Source organism: Barbus barbus (genome assembly GCF_936440315.1).
Source record: "Barbus barbus genome assembly, chromosome: 30".
In the NCBI taxonomy this organism is placed as follows: domain Eukaryota; kingdom Metazoa; phylum Chordata; class Actinopteri; order Cypriniformes; family Cyprinidae; genus Barbus; species Barbus barbus.
In genome coordinates, this window is record NC_136758.1 from 20,598,195 (window position 1) to 20,620,013 (window position 21,819).

The following is a 21,819-nucleotide window of genomic DNA, read 5'->3' on the forward strand; positions in this document are numbered from 1 at the left end:
GTACCTGTTATACACAATTATATTTACATCATTTATATAATAACATTATGTTGTTATGTCTTGAAATACATGTAAATATGTAAGATAGCATAATAATAAAAGGCAATATTTGATTGCTTCTTAAAAATAAAACAAAATACATGTTTAGATATAAAAGAATGTTTATTTCTGTTTGTTTTATTCTTTAGTTTCAAAGTATTATTTTCATAAGGGTCTTTCACTAATTTATACATACAAAACAGATAGATAGACAGACAGATAGATATGGTTATATATGAAAATATTTTAAAATTTACACATTTTAAAAAGTATTATTTAATATTTTTTTATAATTTATTTCTTAATTATTTATATTAATATAAATTATATCATAATATATATTTATTAATATTCTAAAACAAAATACAACTTTTCAGAGTTTGGATAAGTAAGCACAGTATGAGATGTTTATTTCTGTTATTTTCATCTTTTTTTCTGAAGACATTATTTTCAAAGGTTCTTTTGCTTGTTTATACAGACAGAACGATAGAAAGATATTTTATGGTTAAATGTTTACACATTTTTTATTTTGCATTTGTATGTATATATATATATATATATATATATATATATATAGGCAGGTCTTCCAGTCAGTTCTATCAAACCTTTACAATTAATCCAGAACGTGGCAGCAGGATTAATTTTTAATGAGTCAAAAAGAACGCACGTCACACCTCCGTTTATCAATTTTCACTGGCTACCAATAACTGCTCCCATAAAATTCAAGGCATTGATGTTTGCCTACAAAACCACCACTGGCTCTGCTCCCCTTTACCTAAATTCATTATTTCAGACTTATGTGCCCTCTAGAAGCTTGTGTTCTGCAAGTGAACGACGCATTATAGTGCCATCCCAAAGAGCAACAAAATCACTTTCACAGACTTTTAAATGAAATGTTCCCTGCTGGTGGAATGACCTGCTCAACTCAACCCGAGCCCTTAACCATCTTCAGGAATCAGCTAAAAACACATCTCTTCCTATTCGACCCTCTAAAGGCCATTGCACACCGAGTCCGAATTTTTCGTCCGAAATTTTCGCACGTTGAAAATTAAATACGACCTCACGTTTTGTCAATCACGTTTGCACACTGCCTCCGAAATTTTCGTCCGTCAAAAAAAAATTCGGATCGGGTTCGATTTTTTTGCGTTTTTCGCATCCGTATAAAGCATTTTGAGATGCTTTGAGAAGGTGTTTTGACCATTCAGAGCCACCGTACAAGCGAAAGCCAAAATCCAAAATAGTGTCAGACAAATGAATACACTTCGTCTTGCAGCACAGAGCATTTTATGACAAACAAATTGCGGAATACAGAATATAAAGAACTGCTGTAGCCTATTTTTTATGCCTGGCGCGCACCTTTCCGATGCCGCAGTTCGGTGTGTGTGTGTGTGTATGTCCATACCTCAGACAGTCTCTGTTCAGGATAAATTGGTTCACGGAAATTGGTGGTCTTCATTGGTGCTCTTCTTTTTATTATGTGGATTCAGTATCGCTAGCAAAGTATCAAACTGAGGCATTGACATCCTGAAATAAACTTTGAATCTCTCGAGATAATCCTGCAGCTCTTTGATAAAGAGGTGGAACCTTCCTCTCTGCGCAATCTAAGTATTGGATGGACCCAATATTTTCTTTTTCTTTTTTTAAAAAGAGAGAGGACAACAAAATCATCCTCACTACTTAAAGACATTTTGTATAGTTTTGCGATTTTTTTCGCAACGGATTAATTAAAACGCATCGGACTCAGTGTGCAAGGTCTCTGTGCGTGACGAATTTTTAAGATTGCGAATGCGAAAAAACGCATGCGAAAATTTCGGACTCAGTGTGCAGAGACCTTAACTCTTGCACTTTCTATGCTAATTTTATTCTTAAACTTGTCCCTTTTAGACTTGCACTCTATTCATTTACTGCTTGTTCTCTTAAAAACAAAAAACCTAACACTAGCTTTTCTAATCTTTCTTTTTATTATACAATGAACAAAAACAAAAGGCCACACTATCTTGCTCCATTCTTTTTCTGTTCTGTTTTCTTTTTTAACATATAATTACCAAAAAAAACTTGCTATGTGTACTGCATTAAGCTAACAGACTTGTTATAGCACTTGCATTTGCTCTTTTGTTGATTTTGATTGCTTCCATTGCCCTCATTTGTAAGTCGCTTTGGATAAAAGTGTCTTCTAAATAACTAAATATAAATTTATATATGTATGTACAGTGGGTACGGAAAGTATTCAGACCCCCTTCAATTTTTCACTCTGTTATATTGCAGCCATTTCCTAAAATCATTTGTTAATTTTTTTTCCTCATTAATGTACACACAGCACCCCATATTGACAGAAAAACACAGAGTTGTTGACATTTTTGGAGATTTATTAAAAAAGAAAAACTGAAATATCACATGGTCCTAAGTATTCAGACCCTTTGCTCAGTATTTAGTAGAAGCACCCTTTTGATCTAATACAGCCATGAGTCTTTTTGGGAAAGATGCAACAAGTTTTTCACACCTGGATTTGGGGATCCTCTGCCATTCCTCCTTGCAGATCCTCTCCAGTTCTGTCAGGTTGGATGGTAAACGTTGGTGGACAGCCATTTTTAGATCTCTCCAGAGATGCTCAATTGGGTTTAAGTCAGGGCTCTGGCTGGGCCATTCAAGAACAGTCAGGGAGTTGTTGTGAAGCCACTCCTTCGTTATTTTAGCTGTGTGCTTAGGGTCATTGTCTTGTTGGAAGGTAAACCTTCGGCCCAATCTGAGGTCCTGAGCACTCTGGAGAAGGTTTTCGTCCAGGATATCCCTGTACTTGGCCGCATTCATCTGTCCTTCGATTGCAACCAGTCGTCCTGTCCCTGCAGCTGAAAAACACCCCCACAGCATGATGCTGCCACCACCATGCTTCACTGTTGGGACTGTATTGGACAGGTGATGAGCAGTGCCTGGTTTTCTCCACACATACCGCTTAGAATTAAGGCCAAAAAGATCTATCTTGGTCTCATCAGACCAGAGAATCTTATTTCTCACCATCTTGTGGTCCTTCAGGTGTTTTTTTGTGTCTTGCACTGAGGAGAGGCTTCCGTCGGGCCACTCTGCCATAAAGCCCCGACTGGTGGAGGGCTGCAGTGATGGTTGACTTTCTACAACTTTCTCCCATCTCCCGACTGCATCTCTGGAGGTCACCAAGGCTCTTCTCCCCCGATAGCTCAGTTTGGCCGCACGGCCAGCTCTAAGAAGGGTTCTGGTCGTCCCAAACGTCATCCATTTAAGGATTACGGAGGCCACTGTGCTCTTAGGAACCTTAAGTGCAGCAGAATTTTTTTTGTAACCTTGGCCAGATCTGTGTCTTGCCACAATTCTGTCTCTGAGCTCTTCAGGCAGTTCCTTTGACCTCATGATTCTCATTTGCTCTGACATGCACTGTGAGCTGTAAGGTCTTATATAGACAGGTGTGTGGCTTTCCTAGTCCACTGTCCACTGTGTTTGATTATACTGTCCAGTCAGTATAATCAAACACAGCTGGATGGTGTAGAACCATCTCAAGGATGATCTGAAGAAATGGACAGCACCTGAGTTAAATATATGAGTGTCACAGCAAAGGGTCTGAATACTTAGGACCATGTGATATTTCAGTTTTTCTTTTTTAATAAATCTTCAAAAATGTCAACAATTCTGTGTTCTGTCAATATGGGGTGCTGTGTGTACATTAATGAGGAAAAAAAATGAACAAATGACTTTAGCAAATGGCTGCAATATAACAAAGAGTGAAAAATTTAAGGGGGTCTGAATACTTTCCGTACCCACTGTATGTATATATGTATATATATATATATATATATATATATATATATATATATATATATATGTGTGTGTGTGTGTGTGTGTGTGTGTGTGTATATATATATACACACACACACACACACACACACAGAAACACAACAAAATATAACATTTCAGTTTGGATAAGCAAACCAGCTGTTTATTCCTGTTATTTTTCATCCTTTATTCCAAAGAAATTATTTTCACAGGTTCTTTAGCTTATTTATACAGGCAGAACCAGTACAGTATGACCTGCAGCAATGATCTTGCGAGTTCAGTCTCAGGTCATATTGTTCTGATTTTCCAGAAATCTGGCTTCCTCCTCAGGCTTCATACCTGTGTTGATGGCTCACCTCTCTTCCCACACCCACATATGAACACAGACAATGATACTGACCTGATATTGAACCTGAACTACTTTTCAGTACAGGTGTGACAGTTGTTGTGCTTTCTGAATGTGAAGAAGAGCTGAAAGCAGGAAAGTGACATTACCCCAGGCTTATAGGCTTCCATTACATAAATAAAAGTGGTAATTTTAAAGAAGTGGTATTTATAAAGACGGCTTGATAACGTCAACCAAATAAAAAAGGTGCGTGTGTGTGTATATATATATATATATAGGTTAGTAAGACTTGCTTTGATTTATTTTAATAAACACTTCTTAGTTTAAATTTCGCAGATGAACTGCAATATTACAAACATAACAAAACAATTTGTTTTTATTATAAGCTGATCACAGATGATGCACTCAAGAGACCACACCTTCTGTACCTGCTGTTTATCTCCTTGTGCAGGGTGATACAACGCCCGCCAGACCTTGGAGGAAGACTTACAGAATGAAAACAGTTATTACAGTTAATGCCTGCTCTCTCTCAACCTGTTCTGTCAGCTACATGCAGCGCCACAGGCTGCGATTACAGCAAGGAAAGAGAGACGGAAACCAAAAAAAAAACAGGTTTGTGGTTTAAAGTTTTGTGCCGGCTTCTTTGAAACTCCCAGCTCCTGAATCCTGTGGTTTACCCGAGCACTGCTCACCTGCGTCAACGCTGACATCATCAGCACGAGGACTAGAACAGGTCATAGGTGACTTCAGTTCAGGGGAGGTGGCCTTCAACACCGTGCCATCTACTGGTGACAGACGACATAAACGCTCATGCGCAATATATATGAGGAATTTATTTCAAAGCTTTTCCATTAACTCTCAAGATAAACACAAATGCATGTTTAGCACTGTACAGAAATATACATGTGTTGAACACTTAACTTCTCCCTTCGGAGAAAAATAACGATCAATAATGGTTAAAAAAAAAAAAAAAAAGTCTCTCTTAAATCAACAGTTCGCCCCAAAATTAAAATTCTGCTATTATTCACCCTCATGTCCATCAAAACTAATTTTTTTCATGCTGATATTTTTTTAGTGAAACACCAAAGGCAAATAAAAGTATGAATCTAATTTATTCACTGATAATATTTATTGAATTTCACATCTAGTGTCTAATTTCACTACTTGTGTGTTGCACAGAAAAAATACCAGCATACGAGTATGACAGAAAAATATTGTCAGTAAAGATTTAAAAATAGTAAATAAATGGAAATTGTAATTTTTGAGTGAACCATTTCTTTAAGACAACATAAAAATTAGATTCAGTATCACTAAAAATTTGCAGCCATTATTGATAATTAATTGAATGCTAATATATACACTCTGGAGAATGTAATGTCACAACTAACAAAAATATAACATTAAAAACAAATGAGCAAGACATTTTTTCATAAATGGCAGTAAACACATGAAATTAGTTGTCATAATTGTGAGACATTATGATAAAAGGGTTTACGAATAAGAATCTGGTCCCTTTTCCGTTATTTTAAATTAGTCCTGAAAGTTAAATCTGTTGAATTGATCCTTTGAGCAGACAGATTTCTTCTGGAAGGCACCTTTAGTCTTTCATTGAGTCAGTGTATGGCACGACATTCCGACCATGGTCGGAGAATGTATGTAAACAGGCATAATAAAATGTTTTCAAGGTCTTTGTCTCAGTCACTATCAGCACTGTTGTGGTCAATTAAATGCTTTTCTTCCAAAAGGTGAACCTATAAAACACACAACAATCCATTATGAAGAAAAGATCTCACTGGGATTCTTGTACAGCAAAAAACAACTCACAATTCGTTGGTAATTAAGGCTTTTTTTTGTGATGATAACCTCTTGACTATTTATTTCACAACTTATGACACATGAAACATTGATTTCAGCTGAATTTATACAGCAGTGTTTCTTATAATTATAGTTACAATACATTTATTATAATAATTACAATAAATAATTCTGTATTCAACAATTATTTATTATGCATTCCTGTATCGCAAACAGCAGAGCATGGTGCTACCAATGTCAAAGTCACAGGTTCGATGAAATATATATTCAATATAAATCACTTTCGATGAAACATCTGCCAAACACATAACAGTAAATGTAAATGACGAAGATCATTATATAAGAGACATGAAACATTGCAAAAATATTTGGAGGCAGTATACTGTGATCAACCAACCAGAATTAAGTATTCCAGGGAGTTATGTAAATAGACAGTTTAAAAATCATATGAAATTATAATTATGTCATGCTCATGTTTACCTGCGGCTGTAAGATTCGCTGGTAGGTGGGGCTGGACAGTTCGTCAAGTGTTTCAGCAGAAGGTTTATTAAGTGTCTCCGGCAGAAGAAGCCCCAGGCAGCCCGCAGAAATCCCACTCAAACAGAACACCATAAATGGCATGGAGGTGTGCAATGATTTCTGGACAATTACCAATAAATCAGTACACAATCAATATTAAAGCTGATAATATATACATACAATATTAATTTAATATATTTTTACAAATTATATTAATAACATCTATGAATGCATATTAATAATTGTTCAAATCACACAAGAAAATATTATTTAGGAGGGAAAAATGGCATTTCTTAAGTCAGGTAGCTTATATTTACCTACCATACTCGGCACAAATGGTGCCAGAATTCCTCCAACTCTACAGGACATGGAACACACACCCAGCCCTGCATTCCTAACACACACACACACAAACACACTTACATTAGAATTCACCCAGCACATGCAGCCAGGGACTTTTGGGTTGTACATTGATTATATAATAGTATACACTAGAGGGTGCTGTTTGCTCAAGCACAGAATCTTATTCTGCAAGGACATACAATTTAACACATTTTAATAATCATTTTTACTTAAAATGACAATTGTAAAAGAGCTAAAGCACAAAACATGTGCTACATCAAGCAGCAAAAGCGTTGGCTGTACCTGACCACGGTTGGGTAGAGTTCTGACGTATACACATACACAATATTAAATGCAGCACTGACCATCAGTTTTCCCACTAGAGCCAGTGATGTGGCACTTATTAAGGACCCTGAGGAAAGCAAACAACAGGCTTTAGACAACCAATTTAGAAATGCATGATGTATGCTTACAGAGAATATTAGTACTACTGGTAATGTGTATATTAGTGCTGTCAAACGATTAATCGCATCCAAAATAAAAAAAAAAAGTTTACATAATGTGTGTGTGTACTGTTTATTTTTATTATGTTTATATAAATACCCACACATGCATGTATATATTTAAGAAAAATATGTTATATTTGTATATTAAAAATATTTATATATAATATAAATTATATAAATATATACATGTAAATATTTTCAAAATATATACTATGAGTGTGTGTATATATATATATATATATATATATATATATATATATATATATATATATATATATATATATATATATATATATATATATATATATATATATATTAATGATAAAAACCATTATTAGTAAAATTTAGTCGTTTTATATAAAAATGTATAATAATTGAGCATCAAGTCAGCGTATTAGAATGATTTCTGAAGGATCATGTGACATTGAAGACTGGCTGCTGAAAATTCATTACATTTTACAATTTAATAGTAAAAAAAAAACAAGTTATTTTAAATTGTTTTTTACTGTATTTTTCTGAACAAATAAATGCAGCATGACACTTCTTTCAAAAACATTTTTAAATGTTAATTATTTCACTTTTGACCAATTGTATGTGCGTGTGTGGACCCCAAATGTATCATTCCCGAAATAATTAATTGCATAAATAACAAAAAAACCTAACCAAGTGGCATCAAAGTCTAATTTATTTGTAAAGATGATCACCTGATACAGGAACAAACATTGTGAGCAGACAGGATACGCCTGCAAATGCAAGAAAATTGGCCATTGACTTCCTCCGGCCTGCCCTAAAATAAAAACAAACACTAAGCTAATAATGTGAGAGAGTCTGATACTGCAGCGTGTGGATGTGATCGTGCGAGTGCATTTACCACTGTTTGTTAATGAAGTACATGCAGAGAGGGTATGCAGGGAGTTCCACCAGACCATACATGGCAACGCTAAGGTAACGATTACCTTTATCTTCACTGGCACTGAGGGTCAACCCGTAATACACAAGGCTACACGCATACCTGCATTATACACATACACACACACAGAATGAGTAAATTAAAATGGACAGATCTTTGGCATAATACTGTTACTGAGTGAAATCAAGATATAGCTTTTGGAAAATATTACACTCCTATAAAATACTCACCACACATACATGAGCACCACAGTCCTCCAGCGCAGTATGGGATGTGTGAACAGCTGGAAAATCCCAGGGCTGGATGCTCCCGGAGTGCTGACGGTCCTCCGGAGCTTCACTGGAATTCTGCCTTTCCCGTTCCTCATAGCAAAATCCTTCAGGATGTCTTCAGCCTTCTCCGTTTGACCCCGAGAATAAAGCCAGCGTGGAGATTCTGGCAAAGTCCTGCCACAGTCATGGAAATTAGGCAGACATATTCTCATTTCTCATGTTCAAGAGACATTATGACATTTTAGATAAGAATCCAATATGATTTGAACCTTATGATGGGGGAATATTTTCCGAGAATGTATGAAATCAGAAAATAATGCAAGTCAGACTTAAAGTGCATATTGCAGGTTAAATTCAAATGAAATATATAACCTTGTATGAAAATACCACATGAACCATTAATGCAGGATTTGAAAATGTTTTACAAGACACGAGGGAACAAATTTAGATAAAAAAAACTGGACAGTTCTCAAAAACCGCTTTTTTTTTTTCAACATTGCGTCATATTACGTGACGCGAGTCAGTGTGTTTTTGGTAGTTATTTTTATTTCAATTTATCATTGTCATGGTAAATTATTGTGTTTGTGGAGGTTGCACAAACTCCAGCCTGTCAGGACATCGAGTACACAGGTTTCCTAACAAGAAATAGGACGGTATCCTCTTCAGTTTGCCTATAGAGCAAACAGGTCTGTGGATGACGCTGTCAATATGGGACTGCATTACATCCTGCAACACCTCGACAAACCTGGGAATTATGCAAGGATCTTATTTGTGGACTTCAGCTCGGCCTTCAATACCATCATACCTGACCTTCTCTCAGACAAACTATATATATATGTGTGTGTGTGTGTGTGTGTGTGTGTGTGTGTGTGTGTTTGTATGACCCTGGACCACAAAACCAGTCATAAGGGTCAATTTCTTAAATATATCTGAAAGCTGAATAAATAAGCTTTCCATTTATGTATGGTTTGTTAGGATAGGACAATATTTGGCCGAGATATAACCATTTGAAAATCTGAAATCTGAGGGTGCAAAACAAAAACAAACAAAAATTAAATATTGAGAAAATCGCCTTTAAAGTTGTCCAAATTAAGTCCTTGGCAATGCATATTACCAATCAGAAATTAACTTTTGATATATTTACGGTAGGAAATTTGCACAATATCTTCATGGAACATGATCTTTACGTTATATCCCAATGATATTTGGCATAAAAAAAATAAATAAATAAATAAAAAATCGATAATTTTGACCCATACGATGTGTTGCTACAAATATACCCATGCTACTTATGACTGGTTTTGTGGTCCAGGGTCACATATATAAACAAAGGAATAAACATTTAAAAGAATATAATTTACACTATGAATTTAGAGATTAACAGTCTAGAAATTAATATTTTATTCAATAAGGATGCATTATATTGATCAATAAAAATTGTAAACTTTCTATTCATGAAAAAAAAAATCCTTAAATATCACAATTCCACTGAAATATTAAGTAGCACAGCTGTTTTCAGCACTGATAATAAATATTTCCTGCGCACCAAATCAGCATATTCAGATTTTTGATCATTTGTGACACTGAAGACTGAACTAACGGCTGTTGAAAATTCAGCTTCACTACCATAGGAATGAATATATATATATTTTTTTTTTTTCTTTTTTTATACATTACATATAACAGAAAACAGTTATTTTAATTGTCTTAATTTACTTCCAAACCTTTAAAAATATTAACAACCACAAACTTTTGAACGGTAGTGTGTATCCTTTTTTTTGCACTTCCTTCAACAGAACACACAAAATAACTCTTCTAAACTTTGTTTTTGTTCAAGATATACTTTTACAAATGCTTAAAGTGTCCTAAAAGCAACACCAAGTGCAGCTTTACAAAGCACCGTTAGTTTAACAGGAGGTAGGTATCTGACCGCACCGCTCACTTACACACAGAGCATGAAGAGCAAAAGTCCAGGACAGTTGGCTGCAGTTGCTAGGTTCCGCCACGGCTGAACATAATAACCCAACGCAGCAAACAGAGCGATGCCCACTGCAAAGGTCATATTAGTCAAGGTCCCTGAAACACAGAAAATGGCTTTACATGACCACTGTGAAAGTAAACAAAACTGATTTAAATCCAAATTCATGTGTACCTGTCATAGCCCAGTATGACTTTCCCACATATTCCTGAGTAAGAACAAAGCAGACCAATGCCATTCCTCCGTTCATCATTCCCACCAGCAGCCGAGACACAGCAAATACCTCATAACTGGGCGCTAACGCTGTTCCGTACCCAAACAAGACCTCAAAAAACAGACCTGAGAGAGAACAGTTTTAATAGAGGTCACCAGAACAACACCACATTCAACTGTTGTTTTACGAAAGTTTAGGCCTTATGATTGTTTGTTTCTTTGCTTTTGGTTTTCAGGTGGTTGTGCTTGAAAATCTCATGTTAAGCAGTTATAGATGATTAAATAGATGCAAAAAAGAAAAGACCTACCACAAAGCAGTATGCAAATATTACAATGATGTAATCCTTATAAACCACTTTATAGAACAGAAACCAGTTCAGCTCCATCTTACCAGTTAGGAAAACCGGCTTCCTGCCAATCTTATCTGAGAGTGGTCCAAACAGGACATTTCCGATCAGCACACCCGCAAAGAACAGAGACCCAGCCAAGTTTACTTTATAGGCGTCATGTTTAATCAGGTACCACTGCATAAAAAAACCCAGACCAGAATATCAAGCAGTTCAAATATTTATGCATATACATGTTGTCCTGACCAGACATAAAGGTAAATAGACAGTTATTTCTTATTTGATATCAAGTATAGGTGTGATTTGTATTTGAAAGGATGAGCAAAGTTGAAGACAATTAGTTTAATGTGCTAAATTGATGACAGTCTCTTACCTCGGTCACAATTGAGCTGACATCTTCTGTGAATTTCACACTTTGTGTTATATCATCATCCGGATCTCCAGTAACAGATTCTATGTGATATTCTGGCACAGCACCCACTAAAATTATGAGCATGGACTGAAATGCCATGTAAATCTGTAAAAACAAGACAAATATTTCAGGTTATTCAGCTTTCAATGATATAGGCTCAGTTTCCTAAATGAACAATATCCAATCTGAGCTCAAATCAGTTCAGATAAAAACTCTGATATAGAGATGATCACTAGAATGTTCATTTGATCTCATTTTCTCTTTATTTTACATTATGGCCATAACTCATGTAGGTTACTTCACATATATTAAAAGAAAAACAGAAATATAAAGTGCATCTTTGAAAGAAACCGTATTACTATATCCTACCTAGCAATGCAGCAGAAAAGGATCATTTAGAAAATACAGTTTTCTTTTATAAATGTTAACATCATTTCCATATTCACCTGCTATAAAAAACAACAACATTAGACTGATTTCGGTGAATTTCATTGTTGTTGTTGTTATATATATATATAAACTTTGTGTTAATTATGCATCGTTCCATAAACACAACATTTAAGCTACATCACACAAATCGTATAGAAATTGTTTGGGATTTTTATATATTTTTTTCTTATATTAAGTAGGTTCTAATAGTTCCATCCTATCACATTTCTAAATATTTATGACTTACTACTTTTTTAAATTAAAGTCTGAAAGGGAAATCAAAGAATCAGGAAATTCAACTGAAAATGAATCCAAAATATTATTGATATACAAACATTTTCAGTTTTCAGAGCCAACAACGTAAAATCATTGCTGGATGAGACTTCATCAGGTTCCAGGGTCATAAAATGGAAACTTAAAACTAATGACATATAAGTAAACACAAGTTAAAGTAAATGATTCACTGAAACTAGGTCGGATTAAAGCAAAGACATCCTATCGCCTGAAGATAAGATGCAAATATAGGTTTGATCCATCAAATATAAATTCTGCTACTGGCTTATGTGTTCAGAAATATAAAGGAATTCAACTACACAAACATGTATCTGTGGATTTGCATCTATCATCTGTTAATTTACCTGTAGGAGAACCAGGATGGTGATCATCCGCTTCTGGTGTCTACCGAATTCTCCAACCGCCTGGTAAGCCTCCTCTAAATCCATTCCAGGGTCAAATCATCCGACTGCATACCATTGTGTGTATATTTACATTTTTAATAATGGCTTTGAGAACAACTGAGCTTTCAGATGTTCCGCTGTAATCTAGCTTCGCAGACGTGGAATGAAACCACGTGGTACAAAGCGGTTCTGATTGGACGAGTTTGTGTTATTCAAACACGTGGTACAGAGCGGTTCTGATTGGACGAGATTGTGTTATTCAAACACGTGGTACAGACCGTTGTTCTGATTGGACCTCAAGAATTAACGCTTAATGGAAAAAATAAATTGAAACGAGCGCTTTTAGTGACATTGTTTTTAAATTGTACTAATTTAGACTAAACATTAAGGGTCTAATTTTTATTGTTTGTATTTTCAAATTAATGTTATTAAAGACAATTAAACTACATTCAGGTGTAAATTATCATCCAAGACAGCAGTAGAAAGTTCCAGATCTACATATTCGGAGAAACAAGTAAAAATTTACATTTAAGTTCAGATAGGCCTATTTTAATGCAAGCAATCAAAATATGAAAAGCTCGTTTCTGCACAAATTCAGGGACGAGAAGAATCAACCCTTAAAAATAGTAAATGCAAAAAATAAAACATTTAATATAACATTTGTAAGTCAGGTTGGAAAAAAATCGTCTGCTAAATGATTCAATGTAAAACAACCAATAGGATTTAATATTGTTTTTCTATTTAGCTACTCCGATTCAACACCTGATTTTTAAAACCTTGAATGATGCATTTATCTTACACAGTAAAGTTTGCTAAAATAAGGTCACAACAATTCTTGTGTTATTTCTTTACTAAATGCAGCAATCCACAAACATGATTTTCTTGTAATAAGAACCTTATGTCTCTTAAATTTGAGGAAAACATACATCTACAAAAAAACAACAATGTTACAGTCAACAAACTAAATGTAATAGAATAAACTTTATACAAACATTTTAAAACCGAACAATACGTTAAAAATATTTTATTGGTTCAAATAGTGGATTCATTTTCTTTTAGCTATTAAACAAATGTTTAACAAAAACAAACCACACAAAAAAAACAAGCTCTAAAGCTAGTGAAACTAACAAAGGTAACAAAGAAATCACCCTGAAGTTAAAACATTTATTATTGAACTGTGACAGAGGAAACAGACATGAGAACGCTAAATACATAGACAAATCATATTTAAAAAGACATACACCGATAGATAAAACAATGCTCTTTAAGACATACATAGAAAGAATAGAAACAATATAATTTGTTAATTCTGACACCTGAGTGGTAGTTTAGAATGTGGTGGCGTAGACATGCTTTCATTCTCCACCTTTGAACGGTTCAGTGACTTATTGCAGTTTTCCTTCTTGCTTTTCTTCTGATCAGACAAAAAAAACAAAAACATTGTTCTCAGTAAATATATTATTTAAAACCAACACTATTTAGATGTTGCCACACCGTTGTTCAGTGGATTTTCAAAGACAAAAACATGCCATTTTAGTAGGAATTCATGCAATTGGGAATTTCGCTTGAGGGCAAAACATTTCCCAACAAAGAATTTGCAACCGGTTCAGTGTTTTTCACATTGACCAAAAGAAAGCTGCTTGGTACAAGTGACTTGTGTGTGAGGTGTGCATTATTGAAAATATGCAATGGACTTTTTTTGGCGCCAAAATGTCTCACCTTGAAAAAGGGAACTCTTCCGTTTTCGTAACATATCAGGTTCTCATCAGAGCATGACTGTTCAGTGACATTTCCATCCCTAGAAACACTGACTTCATCCTCCAGAGAGTCCTAAAAACAGAATTGAGGTTATACAAGAGCATCTACAGCTTCTCAATAAATTTTAAAAGACAGTGTTGCCACTGACTAGCTCTAGAATACGGATGGTCAAAACTTATGATTGTAACACCTGGTCGAGAGGTTTCTCTTCTGCCTCTATGACTGTCTCACACTGGCTCAGTGCACACTGAAGCGGCTCCTGCTGAGCTCTGAACTCATCTTCCAGCTCTTCTCGACTCCTCGGCTTGCTCAGCACACGTGGATACACATACTCCTTACGCTGAGGTGTCGTTCCTGCAAAGATTCACACATCACATCAGTGCCCAGTACACATGGACAGATCACTTGCGCCACATCTAATAATATATATATATATATATATATATATATATATATAGAATATTTCCCACACAGCTTCTCTCATACCTGTTGGTAAATCTTGCCGCAGCTCTGAGCTGATGAAGTCGTGTACTGTGTCCAGTGCCTGAGTGTTGATGGAGGAGAGGATCTCTTTGTGCTCCTGCAAGGTAGCATCATCTTTGCCGGTCTGCAATTCCACACGACTCAGGATTCCTTCTACTTCCTGCTGCATGCGACTCAAACGGGCTTCACAGTCCTTAACTGCTCTCTCACCCTTTTCTTCTACAGACTACATGCACACACAAGAGTAAAAGATTTAGCATAGACAAGAAAGTCACATATAGATGTGGGCATTATTGGGAGAGGCCCAAACTTACCTTAAGCAGGTCTTGCACAGCTGTGTCTGTCTCTGTGATGAGTTTGAGCTGTTCCTGGGCTTTATTCTCAGTTGAGCCTCTGGCATCATGGCACCACTTGAGTCCCGACTCAGCCAATGAGTCCACTGATGTCTGCAGGTGTCTGCAGTAACCAGCACATTCCTCCAGCGTCCTCTCTCCTTCTTCTGTCACTTCAATCATCTCCGTTATAACTCCATCCACAGAGGAACCCAGCTGAGCGCGGACAGACAACGTGTGCTCCTCAGACACAGTGCATTTACTACAGTAAAGACGAGATTTGTTAGGGTTTTGTTATAGAAAACTTGAAGGTATATGTTGTGAATGTCCTCTCACCTCTGTATGGAGCTCTGTAGCGTTTCTAGTGGAACAATCTGGGCAGAAGCTGCCTGTGCAAGACCCTCAAAGTCAGTCTGAGTGTCCACCGCCAAGAGATTCATTTGGTTCTGCAAACACTGAACCAGTTCAGCCACACGCTGTAGAAAGGAAAAATTTAAGCAGTTTTAGAAACCTCTGGTGGTCAAAGTGATTTAGGCAAATCATGTGACCAAATGTTTTCATTATAAGGTTCCTTCAAGTTCTCTGACGCTTAACGGCCCGGTTTCACAGACAGGGTTTAGAGTAAGCCAGGATTAGGCCATTGTTCAATTAGGAAATTTAAGTAATTTTTATTAACATGCCTTAGAAAAAAACTTTACTAGTATGCATCTTGAGACAAAACAAAGGTACTGATATATTTTAAGATCAGTCAGTGCAAGTTTCTTTCAGTTAAAACAGCTCAGACTTACACTTTAGTCTGGGACTAAGCTTAAGCCTTGTCTGTGAAACCAGGGGAAAGTGTTTTTCTTGGTCTAGTTTGGAAAGTGACTGCTTATAAACCATTTTGAAAACACTGAGGCCTGCTGAGCATTTCAGCATGTACAGGACCAGCCTCCCTGTGGTCAATAGGTGACATTTACAGCACCCACAAAGCTTGTGAACATCTGAGCCAATCAGTTTAAAGAAATGCGATCACTTGGTTTAAACACAAACCCCTCTTCAAGAAACTGTCAGTGGGAGTAGACTTACCGCCTGATGGTTGTTTCCAGCTTGGCTGATTTGTTGCTTGAGCTTGTCGTGCTCGGCACGCAGAGTGTTGAAGCCTTGCACAGCGCACTCTCGCATACTGGCCAACGATTCAACATAAGAGTCAAAAAACGACACCATCTCCAATTTCAGACCCTGCATCTGTAGGAGACATTTTAATTTGACCGATTACATCTCAAAATAATCACGCTGACATAAGAGCATGTAAAATCATCTGAAACATACCTGCTCAGCCAAAGAGTTGTATTTGTGAAGGGTTTGCTTCAGATTGTCATTCATGGCCATGACAGATCTGATACCTGGCACCGCCTGGGCAACCAAAACCTCCTCTAAATGCTGTCTGTGTTCATCCTGGAAAACAAAATAAGTTATAGAAATAAAATCATAATCAAAATGTTATTAACCCTCTGAAGTACTTTTTATGATGGATGGATGCAACTTTTTGGACTTCAAAATCAAGCACCATAAAGCTTGGAAGAGCCAGGACATGAAAAAATAAATAAAGAAAACTCCAACTCTGATTGTATTCGTGTGAATGAAGAAAGTCATATACATCGAGGATGGCTTTAGGGTGAGTAAATCATGGAGTAATTTTCATTTTTGGGTGTACTATCCCTTTAAATCATTACTTATGGGAACTTAGGAGTGACCATAACTGTGTTTTCAAAACAAATATTTTTGTAAATAATGGAAGGCCTTGGAGTCAAAAAGACTGAGAACCACTACTCACATCTAATACCCCTGAAAAGACCATTGATGGTTTCACTACTGCATAAAGCATTTACCTATCAAAAGGTTGTCAAACAAACCGTTTACAATTTGAAACATCACGGAGTTCTTACCAGTATTTCCAGCATGCTATTTTGAGCCTCCTGAGAGAGTTTCTTCTGATGTAACACTCGTTTCTTGCACCGCTCCACACCTTCTCCCACAGCCCCTTTAATACTGCTGTAAGACTCACAGACGGCACCTAATGTCTCCTTAAACACTGTTCCATTTGTATTCAGCAACCCACCTACACAGAGACATTTAAACAGACATTAATGTGATTGTTTTCCTGGAAATAGACGACTTTCTTGCTGGAAGTGATTTTAAACTTCCCCCCGAAAGAGCAGATTACATTTTGAGAATGGAGCCATGGAACATCTCTTACCCACAGAAGAGCGGTAATAGTCAATCATAGCAGCATGTTTGTGGCTCTGCTCCTGCAGTGAGGTCTGCATGCTGTTGTAGCAGTTCTCCATGCGCTGGGAAAAGCTCTGTTGGACCTCCCCGTTATGAAGCTCCACTTCCTTCTTCCTCTGCAGCTTAGCGTGGAGACCATTAACATCCTGTGTGCTGATCTCAGCAGTGTTCAACAGCTGGATGAGAGGGATCGAGTTAATAATTATGCATACTATCCGTTCATTTCATCACCAAACTACACATCTGATTCACAGACCTGGTCAGCAGTGTTGTAGAGTTGACACTCATTGCTTTGGAGCTGTGAAGTGATGAACGCCTCTTGAGTGAGGCGGTGCTTGGTCTCTGTTAGGTCCTTGTGAGCATCCTCCAGTCTCTGGTTCTTGTCCTGCAGGTCCTCAGTGCACTGGTCCAATTTCTGCTTACTGTCTGTAAACAAGTCCATAATCTGCCAACACAAGCACAGTTTATCAGATACATCACTCATTGTCATGACATCACACGAACTCAAAAGTGGAAGTTGGCACGATTTGTACACAGAAAAGCAGAAGTAGAATGTATTTGAAAGATGCTCACCTTTTTGAGCTCCTCCTCCACAGCAGCGATCCGCTCTGTGTACTCAGTAATCTGCTCTTCCTGAGACATCAGTTTACTGTTCATATTCCTGTAAATGGTCAAACAGAATTCTGAATTATCACTTCCAATCAAACTAAAAATAACTCTAAATTCAAGGAAGAAATATGTTTTCTAAGGAAAATGTTAACCATTTCATTTGAGGCATTCTGTGTCAACAGCACAGTAATAAAAAGAAAAAAAAAAAAAAAAAAGACAAAATGTACAATTCACATGACATTAATGACTGGAGTAATGGCTGTTTATAAAAAAAATAAACAGCTGTACCATCACAGGATGAAACTACATGGAATAATTTAATTAAATTCTAATAATATTTAACCATTGATAAAAAAAAAAAAGTAGCCTTTGTGAGAATAATAATAATAATAATAAAAAAAACAAAGATACATGCAGAACTCACTCATAGTTATCAACAGAGAGATACACTCCATGTTTGTCACGGGTTGCAGCCAAATCTCTTTTCAGTCGCTCAATCTCCTCTGTGTATTCCTACAACATTTATTTTAGAAACATGAATAGGTTGGTTAATGCTGCATGAATGAAGAAATTGGGAATATCGTTCAGGAAATCTTATGAAAATGTATAAATGTACAAACAATAAAGAAACTTGCCTTGATCAGAGTTCTCTTGGTGAGCTTTTGGTTGACCTCTGGCTTATTCATGATACTCTTGGCCCTGTTAGCATAGTCCAGAGTGCTCAGAGTTTCCTACAATAAAATTATAAATCAATATTCCTAATAACAAGGACAAAATAAGAAAGAAACAGCACAGTTTAGCAGAACAAGACATACCTCCAGATTGATGGAGGCAGGAGACACAGTGGCGATAATGGAGGTTTTGGTACGTCCTCCCAGTGAGTCTTGCAGAATGCGAGTGAGTTTGGACTCTCTGTAGGGCACATGAGGCCCTCTCTCCACAAGAGCCTTGATTACACGACCCAGAGTCAGCAGAGACTGGTTTATGTTGCCAGCTTCACGTGCACGCTTGTCCACGGCACCAGATCGCCCAATGTTCTCACTACCTGCAAGATCCACCTAAACAGAGCAAACACATTAGCTGCTGGTTTAAAAACACTTTAAAGCTAATTAAAGCTTTTTTTTTAGCCGTGGCTGTAGATTAAAACGCTGTGTCTGGAAAAAGTAAACTCACCAAGTTCAGTTTTCCAATCTTAACCAGCTCTTCTCCATCCAGAGTGATCTCTTTCATGTGAATAGTCACAGAGAACACCGAATGAGATCGACTGGTGGAAAAAAGGGGAAGAAAGAAGTTCTAAACCATAAACAAAACACCACAAAGGCATACATTTAGTCTTCTGCCCATTTAAATTGGGAAGCATGGATTCAGTTGTTACCTGGAATAAGCGTTCATGAGTGTGGAGGCTGTCTTTCTCTTGGCAGCTCCTCTCTCCAGGATCTGATAAACCTCGTTCTTATTGTGCACAGTGATCTCCTCCAGACCTTTAATGGTAACTCCCCTCTGACAGATATACAGAATGTCTTGTTTGAACAAACATTTATACATGGTATTTTTCAAAGGAAAAATATATGGATATTACAGGTATAATTCATTACAGGAACAAACAAACAAACAAACAAAAAAGCATACTTTATTTCTGGGATCATCAAACAGTTGTAGTCTCTCCGTGACATCTGGAGCCGGGCTGAGAAGGTCAAACAATTCCTCATTATAGATTTCCAGCAGAGAAACCTTCACTGAGAACTCTGTGCCATTATTGGACAGTTTCTCGAAGATCTGATGAAGAGTTCTGGGAATGATTCCAGCCAGAGGGTCCTGTAAGAGTAACCATGAAAGAAATAAGGAAGGAGGGGAAAAACCCTGATCAATCACTGAGCAAATCATATCATGCAAATATTGGCATTTATATTGTGGCCCAATAGCAAAACCTCAATAAGCAAGCAGTTATTTCTTCATTTCATATGCAGGAGCATAACACTATCATTATTCTCAAAGGTAAATTTGTAAATACAAATGAGGAATTAAAATTGCTACTGGAGCAAGAAAACATTGTTAACATTAGAGGCCTTTAGAAAAGAAATCAAACACTACATGAACGCATGATATGGCCCCTTTAATCAACATTGCTTTGACACGTTCCACTACTGCAGAACTGCCCAACTTTGACTCAAATATTACCTCTTCCCAAGTAAACTCCTCATTGGGTGATCTGTCACCCTCCATTGTGAAGGTTTTCCCTGTTCCAGTTTGTCCATATCTTAAACCAAAAATAAATAATCCATTATGTAAATGCATAAGACTTGTTTATTTATTTTTTAATACCATGGCAGCTTTTTAGCGATCATCATAGCAAAAATCTAACTTTAGTTAATAAAATGTAGTAGCTTATAGAAGCCAAATAAAATTTCTAGGTCCAAAATGTTGAATGAGTTGACATTTAAATACAGATACTCACGCAAAAATAGTACAATTATAGCCCATGATAACTTCATCTAATATGGGACAAACCACACTCCTATAAACTTCAATTTGTTTGGCAGAAGGACCAAAAACCTAAACCAATTGAAATGAGAAAACCAATGAGCATTACTACAGAGGATTTTTTTTAAAATGACATTAATACTCAGGACGTGGGTGGAAAACAAGCCAGACACTCACCATGTCAAAAGTGTATGCTTTTCTTGCTGCTTTGTCTGTGGCGCCTCCAGTACGGACTATCACCTCTTTTCGGTTCTGGTCACATTCAACAACTGTATGAGAGGCAGATTTACGCTCCACTGTGTTGAAGGGTCTGTGAATCACACATCAGATATGAGAATGGTACAGACATTAATTTCCATCTCATAAATGCATGCAATTTTATTTAGAAACGAAAAAAGTAGAACAGCCAGAGTTAACATTGCACAAGAAAACAAAAATAAACATCCTATTCTATAAAAATCTTGAAAAAGCAATTGAAACATAACATACAAATGATCAAACCATGGTTTTAGCCAGCAAATGACGTGATTAATTACATAAAATGGTCATTTAAATTGTGTCACGTGGGGAGCAAGCTGTTACAAGACTCAGAACAAAAAATAAATAAATATATATTAATAAAAAAGATAATTTAATAAATAAAGAAGGTTTTAAACTAGGAGTATAAAAACCATACATATGTAAGCTGGTTATTGGTCATACATACAGTAACGTACAACATACAAAATATGTGATTGATGCATTCATACACTAACGTTACTTACGACAAATATAAATAACTGTTACACATAAAACCTGTACATTTACCTGCATCGTACAACCACTTGTATATTTCTGCCTTTCTCATCTTTTTTAACTGCTGGTAACTGTGATGAAGCCATGTTGAAGGTCTGAAAATGCCCTTTAAATGTAACCTTTAAACAAAATAAGGTTTTAAAAAGCAAGTATAAGTCACACCGGAACCATTTATATAAATACTGAGCCAACATAAGTTAAGTTACACAAACATACTGCAAACATCCGCAGATACATTAGTACGACATTGTCCAACCTAAATGGCGCCTAACCAAAATAAATGACAAAACCAAGCCAATAAGAACTAAATTAGCAAATGCACGTACCGTTCACCTGATCTCCTTTAAAAGCAGATCAAATAAGCTGCCAAAGTAGTTTAAAATCCCACCAATAACGCAGGTTATTTGAATACTCTTTATTAGCTGTACGCTCTGACTACGAGTCTTCAAGCGCTGCAGTTGCTGACTTTGAAAATTGCGCATCT

At 36.4% G+C, this 21,819-nt stretch overlaps 2 protein-coding genes across 3 annotated transcripts; both read right to left on the minus strand.

Moving 5' to 3' along the window:
* Positions 1-4,999: 4,999 nt before the first annotated feature.
* Positions 5,000-12,796, minus strand: LOC306849963 (solute carrier family 22 member 15-like). The gene is made up of 12 exons (XM_079385357.1): positions 12,568-12,796; positions 11,462-11,605; positions 11,133-11,265; positions 10,703-10,867; positions 10,497-10,626; positions 8,509-8,724; positions 8,240-8,380; positions 8,073-8,155; positions 7,166-7,274; positions 6,842-6,914; positions 6,482-6,640; positions 5,000-5,937 (listed from the first exon to the last, which is right to left on the minus strand). Exons 1-12 carry the CDS (start codon positions 12,649-12,651, stop codon positions 5,881-5,883), a joined length of 1,494 nt encoding a protein of 497 aa, XP_079241483.1. The 5' UTR covers positions 12,652-12,796; the 3' UTR covers positions 5,000-5,880.
* Positions 12,797-13,130: 334 nt separating this feature from the next.
* On the minus strand, positions 13,131-21,819 carry LOC306850759 (kinesin-like protein KIF11). 2 transcript variants are annotated; one of them, XM_079386608.1, is made up of 23 exons: positions 21,662-21,819; positions 21,348-21,454; positions 20,718-20,850; positions 20,515-20,612; positions 20,238-20,316; positions 19,689-19,874; positions 19,435-19,559; positions 19,233-19,323; positions 18,875-19,117; positions 18,695-18,790; positions 18,484-18,572; positions 18,024-18,111; positions 17,707-17,895; positions 17,419-17,626; positions 17,108-17,280; positions 16,491-16,616; positions 16,248-16,406; positions 15,516-15,655; positions 15,162-15,441; positions 14,851-15,073; positions 14,555-14,718; positions 14,326-14,436; positions 13,131-14,020 (listed from the first exon to the last, which is right to left on the minus strand). In XM_079386608.1, exons 2-23 carry the CDS (start codon positions 21,419-21,421, stop codon positions 13,910-13,912), a joined length of 3,186 nt encoding a protein of 1,061 aa, XP_079242734.1. In that variant the 5' UTR covers positions 21,422-21,454; positions 21,662-21,819; the 3' UTR covers positions 13,131-13,909. The 2 variants fall into 2 exon arrangements, with proteins under 2 accessions (XP_079242734.1, XP_079242735.1); XM_079386609.1 differs by lacking the exon at positions 20,515-20,612 and having other exon boundaries at positions 13,307-14,020.